Source organism: Opisthocomus hoazin, chromosome 19 (genome assembly GCF_030867145.1).
Source record: "Opisthocomus hoazin isolate bOpiHoa1 chromosome 19, bOpiHoa1.hap1, whole genome shotgun sequence".
Lineage (NCBI taxonomy): Eukaryota > Metazoa > Chordata > Aves > Opisthocomiformes > Opisthocomidae > Opisthocomus > Opisthocomus hoazin.
Window position 1 is genome coordinate 6,306,025 of NC_134432.1, and position 24,422 is coordinate 6,330,446.

Genomic DNA, 24,422 nt, shown 5'->3' on the forward strand with positions numbered 1-24,422 from the left:
ACGAAGCAGAGCCCTCATCCTGCTCGCCGCTGAGCTATCGCTGCCCGTCACCGCCGGCCCAGCTCCCCGGCAGCCATGGGCAGGTCCCCTGTGGGCACAGCCCCGGTGCCGTGCTCACCGTGGGCTCCTCTGCCGGTGCCGCTGGGCACAGAGCCGTGTTTCCTCTCTTATCTCCACTCAGGGCAAGGCACGACTACAGGCTGGCACCGCTCGGCCAGGGCTGAGAGGTGCCATGGGGCGGGCAGGCACCCTCTCTCGGGCTGGCGGGGACCACTGCCTGTCCCTGTCCCCTCCTCATGTCGCCGCTGGGCCCCGAGGGGACGTGCTCAGCCCGGATCAAGCACTGAACTCAGCTGGACACCGCTGTGGTACGAATGCAAGTTGTATTTCCAGTCTGTGCTGGGGAACCGCGGTCTGTCTGTCCCAGGTGCAGCTGGCACAGCCTGCGGCACAGCCCTGCTCTGCCCGCAGAGGCCCCCGGTCCCGTGCCAGGGACATGGCCCCGGTGCCGGGAGGGCTCCCGCTCCATCCGCCCTGCCGCTGCTGCAGCCGAGTGTCACCCGGTGCCCGGCGGGATGCAGGCGATGCCCGGCTCTGGGGTCACCTCCCTCGGCTGCCTGCCCCGGCTCCTGCGCTGCCTCCGCCGTCCCGGGCTCACCGGCAGCGCCGGGGCATCCCGGGCGCCCGGGTTCATAGGCTTGCTCCCAGGCTGGCATCACCCCCCAGCACCAGCCCCAGCAGCAAAGCGGGAGCAGGGCTCTGCTCCCCATGCATGGCCCAGCCTGCAGACACAAACCCAGCGCTATTTGTCGAGGATGAGGAAGAGCAGCACCATCAGAACGATGGGGAGGAAGACGAGGAGCAGGCTGAGCACCTCTCCCGCCAGCAGCAGCGCCAGCACCAGGAGGTAGCAGCAGCGGCAGCGACGCTCCAGCCGCCCCAGCCGGCGGATGAGGCAGGGCGGGTAGCGCACGCAGGGCAGGCACCCGAACATGCGGGTGGTGTGGAAGCGCACCTGGAAGCGATGCTCGAGGGCGCCGGCAAGGCCCGGGCGCCGGGGCGGCAGGGCAGGGGGCCGGGGGGTGGCCGGGGCGCCGGGGGAGCCGGGCTGGGTGTGCAGCAGGAGCAGCTCCTCTTGCAGCTTGCAGATCTCCCACTCCAGCATGGGCGTCTTCTGGCGGCAGATGGGGCAGCGCACGCGGCCGAACTCGGCGCCGGCGGCCGTGTCCATGATGGCGCGCAGGCAGGCGCGGCACAGCCCGTGGTTGCAGTTCAGCAGGGCCGGTTTGTGCCGCTGGTCGTCGTAGGGCTCCGTGCAGATGGGACACTCGTCCTCGCCGCTCGGCGGCACGTGGCACGGCTCTGCCGCCGCCGCCACCTCGTCACTTGACGTCTCCTCTTCCTTGCCGGAGAGGCTCAGGATGGAGCTGGAGGAGCTTTCCAGGCTGGATGATGCCCCCCGCCGCGGCAGGCTCTCTGCGCGGGGTGAGACGGGGCTGGCGGCGGCAGGGTCCTGCCCCGCAGGCAGGGAGGCACGCTGAGCAGGCGGCTCGTCATGCCCGGGCAGGAGCGGCTCGGTTGCGTCCTCGGTCGCTGGCGGGTTCCAGCGTCCCCAGGCAGCGGCGGGCACCTCTCTGCAGAGCCGGGGTGGCTCCCCGGGGCCCCCCGACCCCGCACTCTCGCTCTCAGCCCGCTGCCCGGCACAGCCCTCCCCGCCGGCTGCCCGCGCCGGCTGGGGGCCAGGCTCTGCCTCCTCGCCCACCGCCGGTTCCATGGGGGTGGCCGCTCCGTGGCCGTCCCCCTCACCCACTGCCCCCCGAGCCCCCTCGGGGCCAGGTGCGGGACACGGGTGCTGCTCCAGGGCAGGAGGTGGCCTTCAGCACGGCTGCCAGAAGGGTGCAAAGGCAGCAGCGTCCACGCAGAGCCCTGTCATCCCTCCGGCACGGTTTGGGTCCCCCTCCCAGGCCAACGGGTCAGGAGCCCCCAAAGCAGGGTGCATCCCCATCACCCTCACCGACAGGCCACCCCAAAAGGGGCATCGCTGTGAGCATCCAGCAGCCACTTCCTCCTCCTTTTCTTCCTCCTCCTCCTCTTCCTCCTCCTCCCCAGCACCGACGTAGTCCTGACCCGCCACGGTCCGGAGGAGAGGGCAACGAGCCGGGTGCTGCCGGGCGCTGCCCGCTGCGCCGGCGAGGGGTGCAGGCGTGGCGGGCAGCAGCCGCCTGCCGTGGGCCAGGCAGGGCTGGGGCCGAGCCTGGCTCTGGCTGGTCTGGTTTGTCAGCTTCTGGAAGCCGCTCAAATGCAGGCAGCGCGGGGCAGGCAGCCATGCTCGCGCCAATCAGCTCCCGCGCGAGCCGGGGAGGAGCTGGGCCCACGGCCGCCTCTTCCCCTCGCCCAGCAAACATGGAGCCACGTCTGCGGCCAAGCGTTCCCCACACCGCTGCCCGTGGGGCAGGCCAACCCAGCCCCCCAGCTCAGACCCCGGTCCAGCACACCAGCATGGACCCTGCTCTGCTCCCAGCACAGCCCCTCAGTTCACTCCCAGTACAGCAAACCAGCAGGGACCCTGTGCTGCCCCAGTACAGCCCCCCGGCTCAGTCCCCGCGCTGGGGCACCTCGCCTCGCCGTGCCCCACAAGCAGCTTGCAGGGCTTGGAAGGAAGAGCGCAGCCGGGATGGTGCCCTGCGCAAGGAGACAGCGTCTCCAGCGTGATGGCTGCCACACAGCAGCTCTGCGCTGTCCCCTCGGCTGTCCCCGGGGCATGGGGACACCCAGCCCAGCCGGGGTCTGCAACTCCCAACAGCTCCTCGCAGCAAGGCAGCACCGGCAAAGCAGCGGAGACCCCAATCCACCCCGTTTCCACTCACCACGACGCCGTAGCTCAAGCAACGCCCTGGGGCACCGCTCACCCGTGCCGGACCCCACAATCCGGCGCGTGGGAGGGTGGCTGGGTCACAGGCATGGTGTGGCCCCGCCGTCCCTTCCTGTCCCAGCCTGCTCCCAGGGACTGTCCCCGGCTGATTCATGCCCTGGACTCTAATTGCTATTTACACAGTGGCACCGAGTTCGCTGAACTGGGGCAGGAAGGTGGTGGCACTGGCCCCACTGGGGCACCAGCAGGGCCAGGAAGGCGCAGGGCCCTGAGGCTGCCAGGGAAAGGGCTGGAGGCTGCGGGTTCACCGGACCCTGGCTGGAAGCGGCTCCCACGATGGGGCGGACGATGGGTCCAGCAGAGCAGGCGCTCAGGGAATGGGAGAACTCAGTGGAAACTGGCAGCTGGGGAGCTCAGAGCTCGGCGACAAGCAGGCTCTGGAAGATGAAGCAACAGCAGAGACAGAGGGATCGAAGCTTCCTCCTGCGCCCATCGCCGCCGGCCTCAGCCACTGGAGACAGGGGAACAGGTCTGTCCGGGCAGCCTCCCGCAGCAAGCGCTGCTGCTGCTGACTAACGCCAGGGTGGAGAGACTCCCATGCAGCAGCTCGCTTCCTCCAGGTCCTACCACAAACAACGGCCACCGCCAAAGCCGCAGCTCCGGCAATGGCCGCAGGTGCTGCTCACCCAGCACGGGACCCCGGGAGCTGGAGCACACAGGACGGCAGCTCGGTCCCATGCAGGAGCCAGCCAGCAGCGTCCCCGTCACAGAGACCTCTCATCTCCACGCTGAACCCACACCCACAGGAGAGGGGTTCCCCCTGCCCGCCACGGCTCTGCTGCCATCAGGGAAGGGCTGCTTGGGTAAATCCACCCCCTCCGCCAGGCCCCTGCCCCGGCCGGGATAATCTCAGCCCAAGATGATGCCAGAGGCAGATCATTTTGCTGGCTCCTTTATTCAGGCAGGATTTGTGGGGAAGCGGGAGGCAGGGAGCCAGGCTTACGACCAGGTTTCAGACTGGAAGCGCTGGGACCGTTCCAGGGCTGCTAAATGCTCCTCTGCTTCGGAAGGTGACAGGCCACCCTCCAGCTGCAACACCGACTGCAGGGCTTCGGCCACCGCTGCTGGCATCTGCTTGGCATTCCTGGAAGAGAGAGTAGGCAGCGCGATGGAGGGCCAGCAGCAAAACCAGAGGCATATCTGCACCCCCCGTGCTCTGGGAAGGCAGCCCACCAGTGCGGCAGCGGACCCTGCGGCCAAACCCCCCGTCCCCGGCACACAGCGTGGGCTGCCGCTGCGGCAGGGCAGTGGGAACCTGCCTCACCCGGTGCCCGGCGCTGAGTAAACGACAGGCTTCGAGAGCCGGCTCGTACCACTCCCCAGAGAGCCGCGCCGTCAGGCACGCAGGGCTCTTCAGCGCTGGCATCTGCAGGCAAAGACGTGGGCTCGGTGGCCAGCCCCTGGCAAGGGGCATCACAGCTCGGCAGCCTTCACTCTGGCCTCTGGTTTGCTCCGTTTGCCATCACCCTGGTCAGAGGGACACGGGGAATGTGCACCAGTCATAATTTATCAGCAGGAGGGCGGGAAGCTGTCCTTTCATTGCAGGGGAAGCGTTCGATGGAAAACGTGTCTGATCCTCAGCTGGGCAGGACGACTGCTGCGAAGGAGCAGCCGCCTCCATCCATCCCCTGCCTCCCTTCAAGACACCTGAAATGACTGCTTTGATGGTGACATTTGTAACCAAAGCCAGTTCAAACCTCAAAATAAGAGAAGTGGTAAAGAAAACACAAGCTCCTGCGTAGAAAATACCCAAATAGGATTCAACGCTTCCAAGTGCAGTCATTTCTTATGGGAAATAAGAAATTCAGACTTTTTCCTGGAGAGAGTTTCATTTGAGGAACTGACTGTGCCACAAAAAAACATCCAATAAAAAATTTCCCAGGCTGCTCCAGTTGGCACAAGCATCTGGCAATGTCCTTGCTGTTTCCCAAGAACAAGGCAGAATTCTGACTTGTATTTGAAGCTGATTAACGTCCCAAAATACACAGAAAGGAGGTCTTCTTTTTTTGGAAGAGTCGTATTGTTTCTGAGTCAGCCACCGACATGTGAGTGCCAGATAATGTAGCCGGGCTAGTGATAGAAAACTTGTCAAATATCTATTTTTTACAGAAAAAGAGGGACATTTTCAACCTTTTTGCCCTTGAGTGAGATAAGCTGGGCACGGTCAGAGACAAGACACAGCCGTGGCTCCCCAGACCTTGCCCAGCCAGCAAGGGCCCGGGAAGGCAGACACACGGTGCTACTCGGCCCAGGGACACGCAGCCACGGAATCAGAATCACAGAATGGTCGGAGGGGTTGGAAGGGACCTCTGTGGGTCATCTAGTCCAACCCCCTGCCGAAGCAGGGTAAAAAGAAAGAGTCCCTTTGCCCATCTTTCTCCTAGCGTGGCTGAAACTGTGAATGTTATTTTTAGGGGAGAAAAAGGCCATGTTCAGGCTGGCCCACTGGCACCCTCCCATTTGGGACCCCGCAGACAGCTCGCAGGGTGCGGGCCAGGGAGGAACACTGTGAGCCTGGGCATCTTTACACACGGTGTGGGCTGTCCAGGACGGGTAGGACAGTGCAAAGAGGACAGCTGCCACTCGTACGAGGAGGATGGGGTGCTCTGACCAGAGGGTCGCTAATGTCCAAAAGACCACCCCCACGGCCACTGCAAACTCCCGCAATGGGGAGAGCTCTGCAAGCCTTGCTCTTTCCAAGACACTGATCCTTTTCTGGCAGCCCTCAGGGTGTCTCCATCAGCACCAGAAAGCGGCAAAGATGGAAGAAGGAGAGGGCAGAGCCATCAGGACACCACGCCCAGTGGTCGCCCAACAGCTGCCCAACGGTCTCAGCATCTGGGCTGTGGACAAAGGAACAATCCCAAGTCCTGAGTGCAGCTTGATGGAGGGTAAAAAACCCCAGTTTGGGGCGAGGGCCCCAGGGACCCCACAATGCAGCTAGGCACGCCAGCCCAGGCGGCAGCGCTGGTGCCGCAGCGAACGACCGTGAGGTGGGCGGCCTGGCCTCTGCTTCCTGGCAGTAAACAAAAATCTCCTTCTCCCAGGAATGCAGCGAGGCCAGTCTCGCCCTGCCAGGCACCAGGGAAGTTCCTGCTCTCATGCGGGACAGGCAGGAAAGAGCCTCCTGCAATTGCTGCTCGTGTCGACAGCGAGGCGCAGGCTTGCACAGCACTTTCCAGGTCACGGGGTGCACGACAAACAGCATCGCCGGCCTCTCGCCAGCTCAAGGAGCCCAAAGCATTTCACAACACTCGCCCCGGGCAGCAGGTTCCTCCCTGCCATCCAGGCAGTGAGTAGAGCAGGCAGGGAAAGGGCTCTGCGCAGGAGAGGAGCCACAGAGCTCGGAAGGGAGCTGCAGATGCTCTGCCTCGAACGGCCAGACCCCACTTTTTAGCCAACAGCTCGAGATTTCCAACCAGCCCAAGGTAACCACCTGGGGAACGATGGTGCTGTCAGAGGAGGCAGGCTGCAGTGCAGCGCGGCTCGTCCCTACCCCGGGAAGGCAGTTTCGTGCGCAAAGAGCCAGGCAGGATGTGCCGAGGGTCCCAAAAGCTGCTGCTCCGAGCCCCAGCACTGCTGGAGCTCTGGTACGTTGTGCTTTAAAAGCCTCCCACCCACCCGAGCAACCACAGGAACCCCACAAGCCTTTTTCTCCAGTTTCACCAAGTCCTGCTGGAGAAGGCGGGTGCGAAGAGGCCAGGGGTCTCCCGTGTATGGCTTTGCTGTGGGTGAGAGGCCAGGCAGCCCGCTGGCAGGTGATCTGGGTCACGGGCGCTGGCAGTGGCAGGGATGGGCACATGGGGTCAGCTGGTGCAGCTTTGCCATGGTTTCAGCTCTGCACTCCTAATTGTAGTGCAGAGTAGGTGAGAAACGGCACTCTCAGCCCAGGGCTTGCAGAGCAGGACATAAGGAGAGGAGGAACAAGCTGGTGCCACTGCAGCAGCCGCTGCAGCCCCCCAAGACCTGCTGGGGTGCAGGGTGTGCTTGCTCTGGAGGCTGGGCTGAGGGAACGCCTCCAGGGAGGTGGAGAAGCAGCGATGTGCACCCCGCTCCCCCAGCCTCTGCGTGGAGCCCTCTCACTCACCCAGCCAGGTAGACACGAGCGCTCCCGCTGCTCAGCAGCTCCCACACCAGCTTTCGGTTCTCCCGGATGCGGTGCTGAACATAAACCTTCTCCTCCTGCAGAAAACATGGTGCTGAGCCCGCCAGCCCTGGCAGCAGCCCCAGCCCCGGGACTGTTCTCGGGGGCTGTCTGGCAGAGCTCGGGGCAGCACAGCCCCCCAGAGAACCAGTTGGATCAACTCTCACACAGGGAAGCGGATCCCCACACCTCATGTCTGTGCACTGGGATGGGTTGGTGGGAGACGGGTGCAGCAGAAGGGGCTTCTGTGAGGAACACACAGCCCCTTAGGCTGCCCCTGCCTGCTCCAGCTCTGGTGAGCAGCCGGGGCCATGATCTGGGGAGTCCCCATGACGGCTCCCCTCCTGCCCTCTCCTCTCCCAGCACGGGCAGAGGAGGCTCAGCGGCCCCCCTGTCCCAGGGCTGCTGCATGGCAGAGACCCTTCCCCACGCCCCTGGCTTCCAGTCCCAGCCCTGGCACCTGCTGGAGACCTGAAACAGCTTGGAAGGGCAGAAAACTTGGAGGGACAACCTCGGTCCCACTCCCTGCCCCTCCACTGTGCTTAGGGACCGGATACCACTGGCTTTTGGCACAGGACACCCCAGATGAAGAGAGTTCCCAAAAGGTTAATCCACAAGACTTCACATGTCCAAGCAACTGCCTACAGCCCTGGCTTCTGCCCAAGAGGAACACCATTGCCAACGTGCCTGAAATCACTGCTGGCCCAAACAGCTCCTCCGTGACAAAGGTGACACTGTGACGGACGCCAGGCCCTCTGCCACACGTCCCACCACGCCGGGCTCTGCACAGCAGCGAGCTGAGCTGCAGGCGCAGCCTCCTCCTCACGTCCTCCTCCCTCCCGTCCCACCGCAAAGGCAACAAGGCTCTCGCTGCATGCAGGCTCCCCGCGCGCTGCGTGTGCGTGGGAGCAACCCCAGGCAGCAACCAGCCCCGGCTGTCACAAGAGCCGGGCACCGCGCGGTCAGCGGGTCCCACGCGGCTGCATTGCGCTGGAGGCTCACGTCACCACGGCTCCGACCCGGCTGCCGGCGAGGCAGGAGGTAAGCAAGCCCGTCGCAAGCACCGACATCGCCAGCCGGTAGCCCAGCTTCAGCATCATTAGCATTAATCAGCTAAGTGCTGACAGAGGCTCTGCCGATGAGGCTGGGGCTCCGAGCGGGTCACTTAAGGACCTGCAGCTACCCAGAAACCAGAGCACCCCGGTGACAAACTCGGGTCACGGCGTCTCAGCTAAACCCCAGGGCATCCTGCTGAGAATTAGGAACAGCCGCATTAGGCTGGGATCAATCCGTCTGCGCCGCGGGGCAGACGTGACGTGACAGAAGGTCACTGCAGAGAGGACCTGACCGAGAGAAGAGGGAAGTCCTGCTCAGCTATGGAGCATCCCAGCTCCTGCCAAGCTCTTTGAAAACAAACTTCTCGACGAGTTAACAGCCATGGCACCTCCCAGAGCCACGGGTACAATGGCCCTATGCGGCACATCTCCCCTGGCTGTGCTCTCGCTTTGCCCCACGGAGCAGGTAAAGCAGGGAGGCTGGGAGGCACACTCTGCTGCGAGTCCCAGCCCTCCAGAGTCTGCGAGGAGGCTCTGGGGATTCTCTCCAGATTTGGGGAGCAGCAGATCCCCCCTTCACCGTGTCAGCCCGCAGAAAACAGGCAGACTGGTCATCCAACTAACCACTGCAGTGCTGCTCCTGTTCTTCAAAGACTTGGAAAGCCTTCACAGAGGCATTCTACTCATGCCTTACAAGTGACTGGATGAAAGATGCTGGCTTCAAGTCAATGCATGCACACCGCCAGAAGAAAAGGACTGGTGCAGCTGAGCTACCTAGCACTACCCATTCCCACTGACCCTTTTTATCAGATCTCTGTTTCAAAGGCAGGCTGTGCTTTCAGTGCCATCAAGGGACAGGGCGAGGCACCGAAACAGAGTCCCAGCCCACGGAGCCTCTCCAGCAACGTAAACAGCCCTGCAGCCCAGAGTGGGGCTGAGAGCTGCCCACCAACGACACTGCCTGGGAAATTAGGGAGCAAAGTGAGGGGCTGAGTCGTGGGGGTGTTCGTACCTCCAGGGAGCTTTCTCCTGCACGGCTGGGGCTCAGGGACAGCTGGCACAGAGGCCAAGCTCCCCAGCTTCAGCCAGCAATCAGAAGGACATGGTGGGGAGGGTGGCACTCAACCAAGAAAGGTCATTGCCCGGTGACCCCCCCGAGAGGCTTGGGAGCTTTTTATCACTCACGTGGTCCAGGCAAACAAAGCTGGCTAGCGCCTTATCTGCTCCGGCGCTCGTGAGCCCTGTCCCAGCTCGGCTCAGCCAGACACGTCCCGGCTGGTGGGGATCCTGGCCAGCACCGAGGTGGTGTGGGGGAGCGAGGTGGCCACTGTGCCACCCCAGCAGGTCCTTCGCAGGCCATGCCAACAGGTACAGGGGCCAGAAACATTGGCAGAGTCCCATCAGTGCTGCCCTAGCTGTTTCTGTACCCACCCTCCTCCTCTGGGAACTAACCTGGTCCCTGGAGAAGGCTGTGAAGAGTGTCAGGAAGCCCTTTGTCACCAGCTCGTCCCACTCCGCCTGGCAGTAGAAGTCCTTGGATTTCTGGCGGCAGCCAAAGAACAAGCAGTTCCCTGCAGAGAGCAGACCACAAGGGCTGTGCTGGGTGGACCCCGTGAGTGCTGGGGACTGTTGGTGCCCACGGGACCTGTGGCAGAGCCCCAAGGCTCTCTCCTCTGCTGCATCTGGCTGACAGCCCTGGCCTGGAAGAGCCTGGAGCCATGTGAGCACAAAGCCAAGGGACCTGTGGCAACCAGAGGCCCCTGTGTGCTGGAAAAGCGGTGGGCAGGGGGCAGGTAGGGCAAGAAGAGCCCCCCAGGGCTGCCTGTTCCCCTCCACCAGCCTCAGCTTCCTGCTGAGACCGACAGCTGAGCCAAGGGAATGAGCTGGGACAAGAGTGAAGGCATGACACCCTGTGCAGCAGAAGGTGAGCTCAGCAACCCATCTCCACTCACAGAGAGCCAAGAAAGCGCCTCTGCAGAGCCCTACCCCGAGACAAGGAGCAGCCTTCAGCACAGCCTGTGAATAACCATACAGGCTGCACACACCAGGCTCTGGTCCTCACCTGCCCCAGAGCCCAGCTTGCTCCCACTCAACACAGAAAAGCCCTGGCCTGCCCAAACCCTCAGGAGCACCCAGTCCCTCCTTGCTGTATGCTGAACACAGACCAGTGCAGCAAGTGGCATCCCAAGTCCCTCCCAGGACCGTTCCTCACCTCTATGTCCCTGTGCCACCCGCTCCTGTACCGCTGCTCGGAAAGGTGCCACCCCCGTGCCAGGGCCAATCATGATGACGGGGGTGTCAGGGTCAGCTGGGAACTTCATTCCTCCTTTCTTCACCCACAGAGGCACTCGGACATCCCCTGCGAAACAAACAGACCGACTAGCATCACCCCACACCACTGCACCTGTGGCACCCGTGGAAGGGGAGCCGGGCATCCAGCTCTTCCAGAATGCTCCGAAGGTACGGACGGCACTTGGCTTACCACCACCCCGGCACCCAGGCACCCCTGGTGCCACAGGCACACTATGTGTGTACAAAAAGTGCTTCTGCTGTCTCCGTGCTGTCCCTGCGAGCACCTGAGTGACCCCCAGAGCAAGAGCCCCACACAGCTGATGCCAGGGAAGACAGTGGTGGAGGCGAGCAGAGATCTCAACCTGGCTGTCAAGCAAGGGAGGGCCAAACTTGCCTCCCCTGGGAGCCAGCGGAGGGGTGAAGATCCCCATCTAGGTACTCTGAAAAGACCCAGTCTTGCCTGGGAGTCACACAGAGCAATTCCTTACCATTCTGCAGCAGGGGGACCCTGTCAGCGTGTCACATTTGCTTGGGGACCCAGCTGGAGTGGTTTTGCACTTAGAGCAGATGAGCAGCACACACAGGTTTGGCAGGACAGGATGGATGTGTTCAGAGGACCCCACCCTTCCCAGAGCTGGTGCTATGGGGCTGGAGGTGTCCAGCAGTCAGCACTACCAGCTCCACGACACCAGGAGCAGCAGGACACGCTGGTGCTGGGAGCAGGCGGGTCAAGCAGCTGGGGGAAAACCAGGAGCTCAGGGTGCTCAGGGCAAGGTGGAGGAGCACACCAGGCTCTGAAGAGGACAGGAGCAGCGAGGAAGGATGGCTACTGTGAGTTTGGCCCGCCCAGCCAAGCCAGTGTGCTCCAGCTCCCCGTGGTGGTGGTGCTCCACCCAGGGTCCGGCCAGCAGGCACACAGCTCCACCGCAGTGCCACGGGATCAGGGCCCTCACAGAATCCAAGCAATGTTACCTTGCTCTGGGTTGAGAGAAGCCAACCAGGTAGAGCAGAGACCACGGCGAGGTTTGTTGAGCCGCGTCTTGTACCGCACTACTGCCATGAGGATCTGGATCCGGTCAGGGTGAGCCTGTGTCCAGACAGGAGCCATGAGGAACGAGAAGATGCCCAGCATGGCTCTGCAGAAAGAGCCCAGTGCGTCCTCCACGGACAGAGCCTGTGCTCAGCTCCTGCCACAGCATTTGCAACACCCATCCTAGCCCGAAACAGCCCCTCAGACACAGAATGGAGCACACCCTTGCCCAAGAGACAGAACAGAGCACACCCTCGCCTAAAACCTTCCCACTGGGGAAAGGGGTTTTCCCAGAGAAGTGCTGCTGCAGGGACATTCTGCACAGCCGGCAGTGGTGACAGAGACTGTCCAACCCAAGAGGCCCCCACGGAGGGCAAATGCCACCCGTGCTTGGGCTGACACCTGCCAAGCCACCCGGGCCAGGTCCCACTGCCACCTCCCGGCAGCAGCAGGCAGCAGCACTCCCCCTTCCCACGGCCACACCACCCGGGGAAGCCCCCAGCCTCCGTGGCACGACCTCCCACTGCTCCCAGTGGGATGGACACCAGAGCTCTGCAGGGCACTGGGCCAGCCCCGGCACTTGCAGGGCTGCAGGAGGGTGAGCACCCTAACCCACAGGCTGGCACAGCCCTGGGGTTTGCATCCAGCGTGTCGGGCTGACGCAGGCTCACAGCGGAGCGGGGCTCGGGGTGGGCTGTGGGTGCTCAGCGGGTCCAGGAATACAGCCTGAACACCCACAGTGTGCATGGCACCAAGGGTCAGCCCCGGCCCTGCCAGACCCTCAGCTCAGAGCCTGACACGAGGCCGAAAAGGGCTGAGCTCTTACCAGCAAGGAGGAGGCAATGGAGAAGGCACGGGGTCTGATGCGAGGGATGAGGTCCAGCAGGTATTCGGGCGGAATGGCACACGTGGTGTGAGGGAAATCCCAGAGGGCCTGCAAAGCCAAGGCAGGGTGAGACCCGGTACACCCCAGAAGGCAGCCTGCCTGCTTCTCAGGGTGTCAGAGCCCGTCCCACACTGCTGTGCCACGCTGCCCTTGACGGAAGGCACCACGCCAGGTACCCCTGAGCACCAACCGCCCTGTCCCACGGCCCTCCCCTCACCCCCAGGCTGCAGCACAGGGCCTAGAAGGACATGGAGCAGGTCTTAACCACCAGTGCAAACCCAAGGACACTTCAGAAACTGGGTGAAGTAGATTAAACTCCCCAGCCAAGAAAATACAGCTGATCATTTGCCTGGGTGCTTTATGCCGTGGCACAGCCCTCATGGAGGGTTGTCTGGTTGGTCTGCCATGCTCCCCAGCCCTACCTCGAGAGTGGTCCTGCGGGGCCGGTTGCAGTAGCTGTACAGCTCTTCCTGGCCCTGTGCAGAGCTGAACTCCTGCAGCTTCTCCCGCTCCAGCTCATTCGTAGAGAAGTAGGACAAGAGCTCGAAGAAGGAGCGTCGCGGCACGCAGGAGATGTCCAGGTAGTGGGTGACCAGGTGTCGGATGGTGCAGGGCTGCGGCAACAGGGCAGGGAGGGATGTGCCTGTAGGGCAAGGCAGCGTGAAGAGCTCTAATGGAGCACTGGAACAGGCTGCTGAGAGGTTGTGGAGTCTCCTTCTCTGGAGGTATTCCAGACCTGCCTGGACAAGGTCCTGTGCAGCCTGCTGTAGGCGACCCTGCTTCGGCAGTGGGGTTGGACTGGGTGACCCATAGAGGGCCCTTCCAACCCCGAACATTCTGTGATTCTGTGATTCTCAGAGCCAGCACCGGGGCCGGATGCCCGAGCACTGCCTGCCTGCTGCCCCAACAGCTCTGGGGCTCCCCAGAATGGGGCAGCAGGGTGAGCAACTCGACTGGTCTTGGGCTGGGGAGGCTGCAGGATCCTCCACACTCTGGGCTAGGGGCTGCAATGACACAAGGCATGGGTGCAGCCTGGATGCTGCTGGGTGCCACCCAGGAGTCACACCAGCCAGAACATGGGACCCCCACGGACACAGCACTGGGAGGGAAGGAAAGCCCCCATGCTGCGAGCCAGGCAGAGGTCCTGTATCCGTCAGCCACTCCCAGCTCCCTATTAATTGGGTCTAAAGCAAAGGAAAAGCAGAGCTCCAGGCTGGGCCAGGACTCAGGAGGTTGCCCTGTCCCAGCAGGGAGGGAAAGGAGCAGCAGGCAGCACCTACCAGGCTCTGCAGGCTTCAGCAAAAAGCGTCTGTCTGGATCCAGGCGCAGGAGCTGGCAGAACTGCTGCACGTCTTCGGGGCAGTTCTGGGGCTGGATCATCACTACGTCTCCCGCGCTGAACCTGCGGGTACAGCGGGACCTGCCGAGGGCAGCCACGGGGCAGCCCCACGGGCACAGCACCCTCAGCCCGACCAGCACCTGCACCGGGGGAGAGGCCACAACTCAGCCAGATTTCCAGTGTGACTAACATTGTGCTCTCTAACCTGACATGGTCCACGGGCAGGACCCACACTGCCACCTGCCCCTGACTTTGTCACGGAGGGGGACAGCACAGCAGGGACCACGTCCACGAGGCTGGAGCCTCAGATATTACTGAAGGGGAGCGGAAGAGGAAGGCAGGCTGTGGGACACCCGATCCCCCACAGCAAAGCTCAGGCGAGTCAGGAAAATGCTCACGTGATCCCTGAGCCCGTGACATCGAACTCGATGAGCCGGACGTCCTGGAAATGGGATTCTGCTGTGACTCGCTGATTGGACACCATCCGGGCGGCGAAGGGATGCAGCTCGGAGGGAACAGCCCTGGGTGCTGTCGGCTGGAGCAGGCCACTGTCGGGGTGCGGGGAGTCCTCAGCCAGGTAGTGCAGGGTGTATTTCGGGGGCAGGCTGTGGGGAGGAGAGCAACGCAGTGCGGTTACCTCCATGCCACAGCTCCTCTGCCACTACAGCGCTAGAGGCTGGAGGCAGGGAAAGGCCTGAAGGCTCCCACCGTATCCACCACCCATTGTCCCTGTCCCCTGGAGCTGGCCTGTGGTAGGGAACGCAATGCAGACTGCCGGGAGAAAGAGATCTGCCTCCAGAGCAGGCAGAGGGAAGCTGGCTGGGCACACATGCTTGGCAGGTCTGCCAAGGGCAGAGGAACATCAGGATGACAAGAGGGGTAGAACCCTGCTGGGTTTTTCCACCCAGGGGACACCCCATCCAGAGAGAGATGGGCCACTTGTGGCCAAAGTCCAAGGGATACTCGGGACCAAGAAGCTGTGTGGGGAGGCTTCCTGGTCAAAGCAGAGCATATCTCCACCCCGGAGAACAGCCAAGGAAGCAGGGCACTTCACAGCAGCCAGCTCCAGCAGCCCCTACCTACCCTCCGCACTCACCGTACATCTGGACTGGTGATCTCAAGGCCAGGAGGGAGAGGATACAAGGCGAGGATCTTGTCCCATAAAGCCAGGAGCCACGGATCGACCACTGCATCTGGTCTGCAAGTGGGACATTGGGGCTGCAGGAGAGCAGCACCATCCCTCCAGGCCCAAGAGCTGCTGCCCCTGCCCCTGGACAGCGCTGGGCTGTCCCTGGGAAACCACCTCTGCTCCCCTTCCACCGCACAGTCGCTCCATGCCGTTACCTTCCAGCTTCAGGTCTGGGAACGTGTCTCAGCCACTCTGAGCTCTCACTCGCACTTTGGGGCCCAACCGAACAGACCCGCCAACCCCCGAGCAGAGCTGGTGGCAGTCACCGGCCCCCGCGCCGCACACAGCCTCTGCCCGGTGGGAGGAGCGGAGCAGAGCAGCGCAGCTCGGGCTGCTGTAACGCCTGCAGGTACGCGGCTGTGTGACGCAGCCGGCCCTTGGCCTCAACGGCACTGGGGCAGAGCCAGGAGACCTTGGACCGTGCTAGGGGTCGTGGGACACCCTGCAGAAGCAAGTGACCCAGGTCCTGGCACAGGCAAGTTATGAGCAGAGAGCAGCACGTTCAGAGCGAGCAGCAGGAGGCTGCTGGCCACGTCTGGGGCACAGGAGCAGACCCCAGGCGGGATCAGCACGCTGCCGTCCCCGAGGCTGGGCTAAAGCGTACGCAGCCCTGCCGTCAGCCCGTAGCGCACCCCAGGGCTCCCCACCCTGCCACCCCTCCACTGGGCTCTTACCCCAAGTCATGCTGGTCGTCTCCCAGCGCCACCGGCAGCAGAGGATTGCCCCCAAGCTGTAGCACCCGTTTGTGCAGCTTCTTTGCCACAAAATTAAACCTGAGCAGAGAATAACCGCAGCTGCAGAGGGCAGGGCTCCTCCAGCAGGACAGCAGGCGCTGGCTACATCAGCTGGCACATGCTGCCAGGGCTACGCCGGAGCAGCACAGGGGCAGGTCCAGCCACAGCCATCACACACGACCTGGCCCCGTGCCCTGCCCAGCCCACACCTCCAGCCTGGGGCAGCTTGGAGAAGCCGCCGGCTGCCACTGGCTGGGCCACACAGGCTGTGCCCAGCTTCCCAGCAGGGCCTCAGGGAGGTCCAGCTTCCCTTCAGGGCAGCTTGTATCCCAGGCAGAGAAACAATTCCTTCCCTCTAGCCCCTCACTGCCCCATGGAGCCCAGGCACACTCCCATCCCTCACAACACAGCTCTTTCAGGCACACGGGAACAATTTTCGGGAGAGAACTGGGACCAACGGGGACAGCTGCCACCTAAAGCCCTATGTTTCATGTATTCTGTTGACTTGGTCCACTGAAATTGCTGTGGCACAGGCTTTCCTGCAATTCAGACAGAACTGAACAGCTGTAATAACTGACTGAACTACGAGGTCTGACACACCGCAGCAAAGCATTTGCTTGAAGAGGCCAGCAAGAAAGAAACGGGCAGAAGCCCAGTTCTTGGGGGTTAGGAGGGACACGGGCTGGTAGAGCAAGGATTTTTAAGGCTGGTGGGAATGACATTTCACCTGAGCTGCTGCTCTAGAGTCAGGCTCTGTCTCCCTTTCGTTCTCCAGCCACTCTGGCCTCGCCTGCAGCCAGAGCTGTGAGGAGAAGCTGTCGCAGGCAGGCAAGGAGCCGCAGAGCTGCTTACTTGGGATAGGAAGAGTCACCAAGGCCCAGCACGGCGTAGTCCAGCTGGCAGAGCGAACCAGACGGCAGGTTCTTCCGGAACAGGAACCGCCAGAACATCTACAAGGGACACAGACAGGGAGTCACACTGCTGCAAAGGAAGCCTTCCCTGCCTGCCCATCCCTAGCTCCCCGCTCACCCCCCACCAGGCTCCTCCTGCCCTCCGCCGAGTCCCAACAGCATGGGGAGCACGGCCTTCTGCAGAGGTGACCCCTGAAAGCATCCACCACTGCTACCTGCCAAGAGGACGATGCTCTGCGAGCCCTTTACAAACCCGGGGCTCTTGCGATGGTGGGGCCCCTCTCAGCTGTTAAGCTGCTGAGACCTCACCAGCTCCTTGCCCTTGTCCCCATCACGCAGGAGATGTGACTTGTGCTGCTCCAAAGCTCCCCCCTCCAAAAATAACCCTTGCCCAAGCTGCTTCAAGAGAGAAATCCAGTCACTGGACCAGGAATACAAAGGCAATACGGACAGGAACGTGTCCTACCTTCATGTTGTCAGGTGGGTCACCCTGCCCAGTGGTTGCACACACAAATACCACCAACGGCTCACTGATGAGGTTGGCCTGTGGGCACAAACACACAAAGGCACATTCAGGTCAGCAACCTCCAAACATGTGTCCCGGCTGTCCCGACATGGCTGCTAACATCACGTCCCGTTCACGGACAGACCACACTCGGAATAACACCCGCAGCCCCGCGTGGCACAACCTCCGCTACAGGCACTGCAGCAGCACCTGCCCACACGCTGCCTGTGGGATCGGCTCCTCGGTGCTCCTTGCCTTGCAGGGTATGGCTGAGCATATGTCATCTAAGACAGACTCCATCCCAAGAGTCACTGCTCAGTTTTCACACCTTTTCAGCTGAGTTAAGCACAAGCTGCCCTCAGGAAGGACAGAGAGTCAGGGTCTGGTGAAATACAGTAGGTCACAGCAAGGGTGCAGGGTGCCTGAGTCTGAGAAATGGGGCTGGTGGAGATGGAACAAGTCCAGAAGTGCCTGGAGCACCCCTCCACACCACCACTCACCACGTCATAGCTGTCCAGGGCCTCCACTCTGCACTGGAAGTGCCGTCGCTTGGCTTCTCTGCCAATTCTCTCAGCTGTGTCTTGAGCCGTCCCAGTCTGGCTGCCAAAAAGAACAAGGAGTCTCCGTCCCACCATCTGCAAGAGACAAAAACCAGAGAAATCACCAGGAGGCAAGGGGAGATGAGAGGAGGCAGACCCGGACCCGCTCTGGGCTGGGTGTCACACTGACACCCGCCCCAGCTTCAAAGGTATGCTGGCGGCTGTGGGTTCAAGCGACATTCGTGGGGCTGTCGCTGCAGGCACAGGGATGGTGGAATAGTTTGGGAAGAGTGGCGGGATTCAAGGCTCCCAGGCTGCCTTTCCACCCCCGAGCGAGCAGCACCGCAGCGTCCTGGCTCGCCGGAGCAGCCGCGACACAACCGCGCTCCTTGTCCCCGCTGTCAGTGCACGGGGACGTGGCCTGCGAGCGTGACAGCCAGGGGCAGCGATTCGGGCTCATTTCACCCGTCCTCATCGCCGCAGGCTCAGCGCACGCCGGCGATCAGCCGTTCCCCGTTTCTGGTTTTACCATATCTGTCCGCCCCACGAATCCCCGCCTGGGGGAAAAGCCTGGGAGCTCGGTGACGGAGAGCCCCGCAGCCAGCCCCGCGCTGCTCGCCATCGCTCTCTCCGAAGCCGCCGGGGCCTGGGGTACCCCCAGCGACCGCAGCCAACCCAGACGGACCCAAACCTCCCCTCTTGCTTCCAGAATAACCACAAAACCCCAGAATAATTTAAAAAGAAGCCAAAGAAGGGAACATGACCGGCCGCGTAGAGGCCAGGGAGGGGAGGGCCTGCAGCATCAGGGGATCCCCCCCTTGCCCTGAGGAAAATGGGGGGTCTGGGGGCTTTTTCCCCCAGTGAGAGCCCCGCTTCCCTCACAGCCCCTCGGGGTCTCTCCGTGCAGCCGCCATTTGCAAGCGGGGATCGGGGGGCTCGGGGCTTAGCCCCGGCCCCGAGCCCCCCGACCCCCGGCTCCAACCTCTCAGCAGCACCCACCGTTCCCTGTTCCCACCACACCACTTCCGTGTACGTCATCACCGGCGACACGCCTCCAAACGTCATCAAACTGCGCCGGGCCTGGCCGAGGCGCCGGGCCTGGCCGTGGCGCCGGGGCTATCAGGTCAACCCACCCCCCTGCCCTCCCCATGTCCCCGGGACGATGCTGTTCTCCCTGCGGGAGCTGGTGCAGTGGTTGGGCTTCGCCACCTTCGAGATCTTCCTGCACGGGCTGGCCCTGCTGGCGTTCTCCGTCCTGCTGGTCCTGAAGGTGGACGGCGAGGCCTCGGCGCTCTCCTGGTGGGTCGTCTTCGTGCCCTTCTTCGCCGCCGACGGCCTCAGCACCTACTTCACCGCCATCGTCTCGGTGCGGCTCTTCCAGGACGGCGAGAAGCGCCTGGCCGTGCTTCGGCTCTTCTGGATCCTCACCATCCTCAGCCTCAAGTTCGTCTTCGAGATGCTGCTGTGCCAGAAGCTGGTGGAGCACACCCGGGAGCTCTGGTATGGGCTCATCATGTCGCCCGTCTTCATCCTCCTCCAGCTGCTCATGATCCGAGCCTGCCGGGTGAACTGACGGCGAGGGAGCCAGCACCGGGTCGCCGCCCTCGCCCCGGCTCGGACCTGCCTGGCCCGCCTTGCGCCCAGTCGTCGGGCTTTTGTTTCTGTACGAAGTGGTTGGTGGCAGGCCACACGGGCCCGGTTCTGCGGGAGGAAGGGTCTGTAATTAAGCACGGTGCTGTATAGCATCGTATTTTTTCGAAAGAAATTCCTTATTTCAGTTTCCTCAGCTCCTGGTGTTGTACAGCATCGTATTTCTTCAGAAGAAATTTCTTATTTCAGTTTCCTCAGCTCCTGCTGTTGTATAGCATCGTATTTCTTCGAAAGAAAATTCCTTATTTCACTTTACTCAGCTCCTGGTGTTGTACAGCATCGTATTTCTTGAGAAGAAATTCCTTATTTCAGTTTATTTAGCTCCTGGTGTGAAGTCTTAAAGTATCCCGCCCTGCAAGCACTGCTTGATATGCCAGTTATTTTATTTTAAATTAAAAATGCGTGGAAGGATGAGTTCTATTTATAAAATTCTTTTCCCCTAGAAAGCCTTTGTACTTCAAGCTGCTGCCTGGAGCATGGGAACTACCCGGAGGTCGGTCGGTCGCTGTAGGTATCGTCGTGTCGTGTGGATACCGTCCTGCCAGCCAGCAGTGCCGCAGCGCTGCCTCGCCTTGCTGCCCCGTCCGAGGCCACGCTCGGCACGATGCGCTCGCTTCCGCAGCGAAGCTGCTTTGTTTCCATCCATCCTCTCGCTTCCCTGAGCTCTTCGTGCTCTCAGGGGTTTTATGGGGCCGCGCTCTGAGCCAGAGAGAACTGATGTGTGTATTTCTGAACAGAAACGTGTTCTTTTTCTGTGTATTTCAGGTCCATTTCCTAAGTATAGAGATAGGGGAGGGCGAGGCACGCGGACAGGAGTGTGTTCGGCTGATGCTGGTTGGGAAGGGGAGGGGAGGGTCTCACTGAACTGGGGTTTCAGCTGGGGCTTTGGTGTGACACACTGTCCTCAGCCCCCCAGAAAGTGTATTTCAGTATTCCCGGGGGAAGTGCGGGTCAGCGTGTTAAATACCAGCGTCACAGGGAACTGCCAGCGCTGAAGACATCTTGGCATCAGTTGCGTTCGGCTCCCACTGCACGGGTGGTGAGGCCGGTGGGTCTGCTTCTCACCTCTCTGTGAGACGGTGAGTGTTGCTTTGGAGGCCAGACCCGGAGGCCTGGTCTCCTGACACCGAGTTTTACAGACCTTTGTGCTCTATCGATGGTGGCGACTGACAAAGCATCTCCTGGTAGCTAGGGCTTCCCCTCCTACCTCAGCCACTCCCTGGCCCACCGCTGGGCTTGCCCCAGCTCCCCCTGGTGTCACCCTCTCTCCTGTGCTCCTCTCGGGATCTGTTTCGTGCAGGTAGGTTCTTGAGACCGAGAACTGGTGTACAACCGGCTCTCCAGTTCAGAGTCGCTTAGCAGAGGCCTGAGGAGCACCAGGAACGTGTTCGTGGTGCTGATCTCCCCTGTGAGATGCTCTGATGACAATGAAGCTGCTCCTTTTCTCCCTAGTAAGCGGATGGGCACTGCGAGGAAGTTTCCCGTAGGTGATGATGGTTGTCCCTTCACGCTGCTGCCGCTCGTCCTGGCTGTCACGGAATGGCGGCAGGAGAACCAGCAGCCTGGTCAGGCAGGATCCATGTGCTGACACAGATTTAGCTCAGACTGGGCCATAGTGGGGCTTAGCCCCAATGCGCGCTGTGACCTGCTCCCCACCAGCCTCTGTTCGGGTGGCCCTGGCTCCAGCCCTGCCTTGATGTCCCCAGTGATCGGGTGGCCCGTCCTGGGCTGGTGCCAGGGTCCGGTGCTGGAAGTACAGGACGGGAGCACATTTTGCTCGGTCCTTGCACACACTTAGGTGGTGCTGGGCCCCGGGCACTGGGTCCTGCCTCACAGGAGCTCCCCCACTCCTGCTTCACCTTGTGATGTGGTTTCCCAGGGCTTGGTGTCACCGAGGTGCAGCTGTAATGTCCCCAGGTGCTCCTCTGGTCTGTCCGCTTGGAGCCAGCCGTGTGCTCACGCGGGCCAAGCTACAGCAAACCAAGGACGCGTCATCTGGGAGGAGGGTGGCCGGCTGCTCCTTGTCCTCTGCCACCCCACACCAGCGTGAGTTCATCCCTGCTCGCGGTGTCCCCACGCTGTGGTTGTGCCCACAATGCGCCCAGTCACTCCGAGTGACTGCATCACGTGCCGCCGCAGATACAGCGTCACCAGCAGCCATGGAGTCACTGGTGTGGGTCGGGAAGGGTGAGGGCTGGGGGGAAGGGACGTTGGGGGTGACAGCAGGGGGGTGAGGCTGGGGCGGTGCAGGGTGACAGCCAGTGCCTGCTGACGGGCATGAAGAACCGGAGCTGCAGAGGGTGGGGGACACGGCCGGTGAAGGCGGAGGGGAGCAGGAAGAGCTGCAAAGCCTCTGAGTCAGGAGGGGACGCTCATCGAGTTGCCCTGGGGACCGGTGGGTGCCTATGGGCTCTCCCGCAGCTCCCCAGCCACCCGGTTAATTAAACCTAAAAAGGGGCAAACCAAAAAAAAGATCAAACAAATGAACACATCCTTCAGCCTCGCTGCAACGCTTTGCAGAGGAACGGGGCCGTTTCTTGCTGCTGAGTCCTGGCAGGGCTTGCCCAGGACCGTCATTCCCCAACCTACCAAGCAGCCATGTCACCAGGGCGTGGTACTCGACGCGGGGGGACGATGCCACATCCGCCCCTGTGCCGCCGAGATCGCCTGCAAACGGCTCTTCCAGCGTTTTGCAGCTGCCTTGGGGAAAGAGCCTTCTGCAGCTCTGCTCCTGCGAGGTAAGGCAAGCTCCCAGGTGAATTTTGGGGCGCAGGGCGGCACATTGCCGAGCTGTGGCACTGGGGTGCTGCCCGGGTGGGAGCGCGGGGGCTGCCTGCATGGCCGGGGCCGGTGGGGATTCCCCAGCAGCCGGGACCAGCCGTGTCCCTTCCCGGGACTCGCTCCTCGTGCAAAGGAGTCACCCGCTGTGCCCAGGGCCACCGAGTCCTGCCACAGAACTTCCCGGGGCATTGCCCTCGCACCCCAGTGCTGCACAGTTCTGGCACACCAGCCTGTGGCCGGGGCTCCTTCTGGGAGCATCCCCCTCGGTGAAATCCTGCTGGACCTTCCGCCAGCTGACACGGCTTGAGGGGACAGACCCCGACACCCGCTGCAAGCCGTGGGGTGCCTGGAATGGGGAGGGAGGCTGCTCAAGTCTTGGGCCAACAGACTCTTACACGCTGGAATACGCTCTGGCAAAGATAAAAATCTCACCTCTGGGTTTATTTTTGTTGCTGCGGTGGGGGAGTTGGGTATCGCTGCCAGCTGGGCCCTTCCCAAACCTGGCTGCAGCTCCTCAGCTAGAAGTGTGCGCTCAGGGAGTGCTCCAGCTCACTCCCAGCCTGGAGGTTTGGCCCCATGGACGTGCCGATGGGTGCCCCAGCCCCACACCCCTCCGAACCCCCCAGGCCAGCGGGGAAGGAGCCTCCGCACAGCCTGGCCTGGGTGCCGAGCCAGCATCACCCTGACAGAGGGACAGTACCGGCCCTGCCTGCCACCCTGCTCCGAGTGTCCCAGCTCCTGCTGGGACAGGAGCAGCTCTTGGAGAGACATCTGAAATTGGGGATGGCTACGCTGGAGGGAGATGAAGCTGGTGCCATCATGTCCATATGGCATCTCCAGAGCAGAGCCCAGCCTGGGACAGCTCTGCTGGGCTTCGTGCATGAGAAGAACAAGGGTATGGCATGAACTGAGCTACCACGGGGGTGTGAGGGCTCCTAAAGGAGGCAGCTAGGAATGGATGGTCCATGGGACCTCCATCTCCACCTGCATCTTAACTTGGGCAGAACCTGGGGACCGTGCGACCTGCTCAGTGCGGTGGTGACTTTAGCATCACGATACAGTGGATGGATCCCAGTCAGCAGCTGGGAGCTACTTCGCTGGAAGGACCCACCACGAAGGGGTCGTGGTTTGAGCAGTGTCCTGCCTTGCCCAGGGCTCGTGGGAACAGAAGCCACTGTATGAGGACAAGGCTGTGAGAAGAGCAGCCACATGTCCATGGGGGTGGCTGCAAGGAGGGTGGTGTGGGCGAACAAGAAAAGGACTTGGCCGGGGGTTGCTGTTTGTCCAGCACAGACAAGCCGGTTCTGGGAGATGTGGAGCACCTGGACTAGGTTGCAGAGCTGGTGCCATGGCTTGGGGGCTGAGCCCTGAGACCTGGAGGTGGGCTGTGTCTCTGTTGTGGTCCTGCCGTGCAGAGATAGCTGGAACTGGCCCAAAAGTAAAGCCAGGTCTTGCAAGCCCTAACTGGGAGCAGCTGCTGACCACCCACAAAGTCCACATAGAAGGGTCAGGGGAGCAGTGGATGATGATGGGCAGCTGGTCAGTCTGTTCCTGCCTCAAATTCTCGCACTAGGACAAAAAACTTGCTAGACTGGGTAAGATGCCTTCAAACAGCTCTCGAGGCAGATGCCAGCCGCAGTCCCATTTCAGCTGGGGGGGTTGGATTTTGCTGTTACCACGACTGGCTGCTGCCACTCATTTCAGACGAGGCTGTGCAAGGTGCAGGCTGAAGTCTAGGTCCCTTCTTGCCACGTCCTCGTGTTGTGAGCCAGAGACTTCAGCCACCCAACACCTCCACAGCTACCGGGGAGAAACAGCCTAATTCTAGTTGGGCTTTGAGGCTGAGCACAACCATCACTGAAACCCTCCCCGGGAGCCCTGCGTCCAGCTCTGGAGCCCTCAGCCCGGGACAGAGCTGGAGCTGTGGGAGCGGGGCCAGAGGAGGCCCCAGCAATGATCCGAGGGCTGGAACCCCTCTGCTGGGAGGAAAGGCTGGGAGAGCTGGGGCTGTTTCAGCCTGGGGAGGAGAAGGCTGCAGGGAGACTTCAAGGGGCCTATAGGAAAGATGGGGAAAATCTTTTCAGCAGGGCTTGTTGTGATAGGACAAGGGGTGATGGTTTTAAACTAAAAGAAAGTGGATTCAGATCAGATATATAAGGAAGGAATGTTTTACACTGAGGGTGGCGAGTCACTGGCACAGGCTGCCCAGAGAGGTTGTGGAAGCTCCATCCCTGGAAACATTCAAGGCGAGGTTGGACAGGGCTCTGAGCAACCTGGTCTGGCTGAACATGTCGCTACTCACTGCAGGGGGGTTGGACTGGATGGCCTCTAAAGGTCCCTCCCAACCCATACCATTCTGTGGTTCTATGATCGCACATCATCTGCCGTAAGCCCATCCCTGTGAGCGGGCTGGATGTGGAGAAAGGCAGATTTGT

The 24,422-nt window shown here is 61.9% G+C and overlaps 3 protein-coding genes across 8 annotated transcripts; 1 reads left to right on the forward strand and 2 right to left on the reverse strand.

Annotated features, from left to right (window-relative positions):
* Positions 1-375: 375 nt before the first annotated feature.
* On the reverse strand, positions 376-3,039 carry LOC142363604 (ring finger protein-like). Its single transcript, XM_075439312.1, has one exon. It carries the CDS (start codon positions 1,772-1,774, stop codon positions 803-805), a length of 972 nt encoding a protein of 323 aa, XP_075295427.1. The 5' UTR covers positions 1,775-3,039; the 3' UTR covers positions 376-802.
* A 756-nt stretch (positions 3,040-3,795) lies between these two features.
* On the reverse strand, positions 3,796-18,601 carry NDOR1 (NADPH dependent diflavin oxidoreductase 1). 5 transcript variants are annotated; one of them, XR_012765859.1, is made up of 16 exons: positions 18,556-18,601; positions 17,518-17,652; positions 16,979-17,056; positions 16,454-16,551; positions 15,542-15,640; positions 14,775-14,876; positions 14,077-14,283; positions 13,620-13,741; positions 12,762-12,982; positions 12,280-12,387; positions 11,396-11,510; positions 10,344-10,490; positions 9,584-9,702; positions 7,020-7,114; positions 4,197-4,399; positions 3,927-4,016 (listed from the first exon to the last, which is right to left on the reverse strand). XR_012765859.1 is itself a non-coding variant. In XM_075439309.1 (15 exons), the coding sequence occupies exons 1-15, from the start codon at positions 18,592-18,594 to the stop codon at positions 3,872-3,874; spliced, it is 1,830 nt and encodes a 609-aa protein (XP_075295424.1). In that variant the 5' UTR covers positions 18,595-18,601; the 3' UTR covers positions 3,796-3,871. The 5 variants fall into 5 exon arrangements, 3 of the variants coding, with proteins under 3 accessions (XP_075295424.1, XP_075295425.1, XP_075295426.1); XR_012765860.1 differs by having other exon boundaries at positions 3,929-4,016; positions 4,246-4,399; XM_075439309.1 differs by lacking the exon at positions 4,197-4,399 and having other exon boundaries at positions 3,796-4,016.
* TMEM203 (transmembrane protein 203) lies at positions 18,590-19,924 on the forward strand. Of its 2 annotated transcripts, XM_075439315.1 has the most exons (2): positions 18,590-19,056; positions 19,650-19,924. In XM_075439315.1, coding segments are annotated over exons 1-2 (339 nt in total). In that variant the 5' UTR covers positions 18,590-18,718; the 3' UTR covers positions 19,651-19,924. The 2 variants fall into 2 exon arrangements, with proteins under 2 accessions (XP_075295430.1, XP_075295428.1); XM_075439313.1 differs by lacking the exon at positions 19,650-19,924 and having other exon boundaries at positions 18,596-19,620.
* The last annotated feature ends 4,498 nt before the right edge of the window (positions 19,925-24,422 follow it).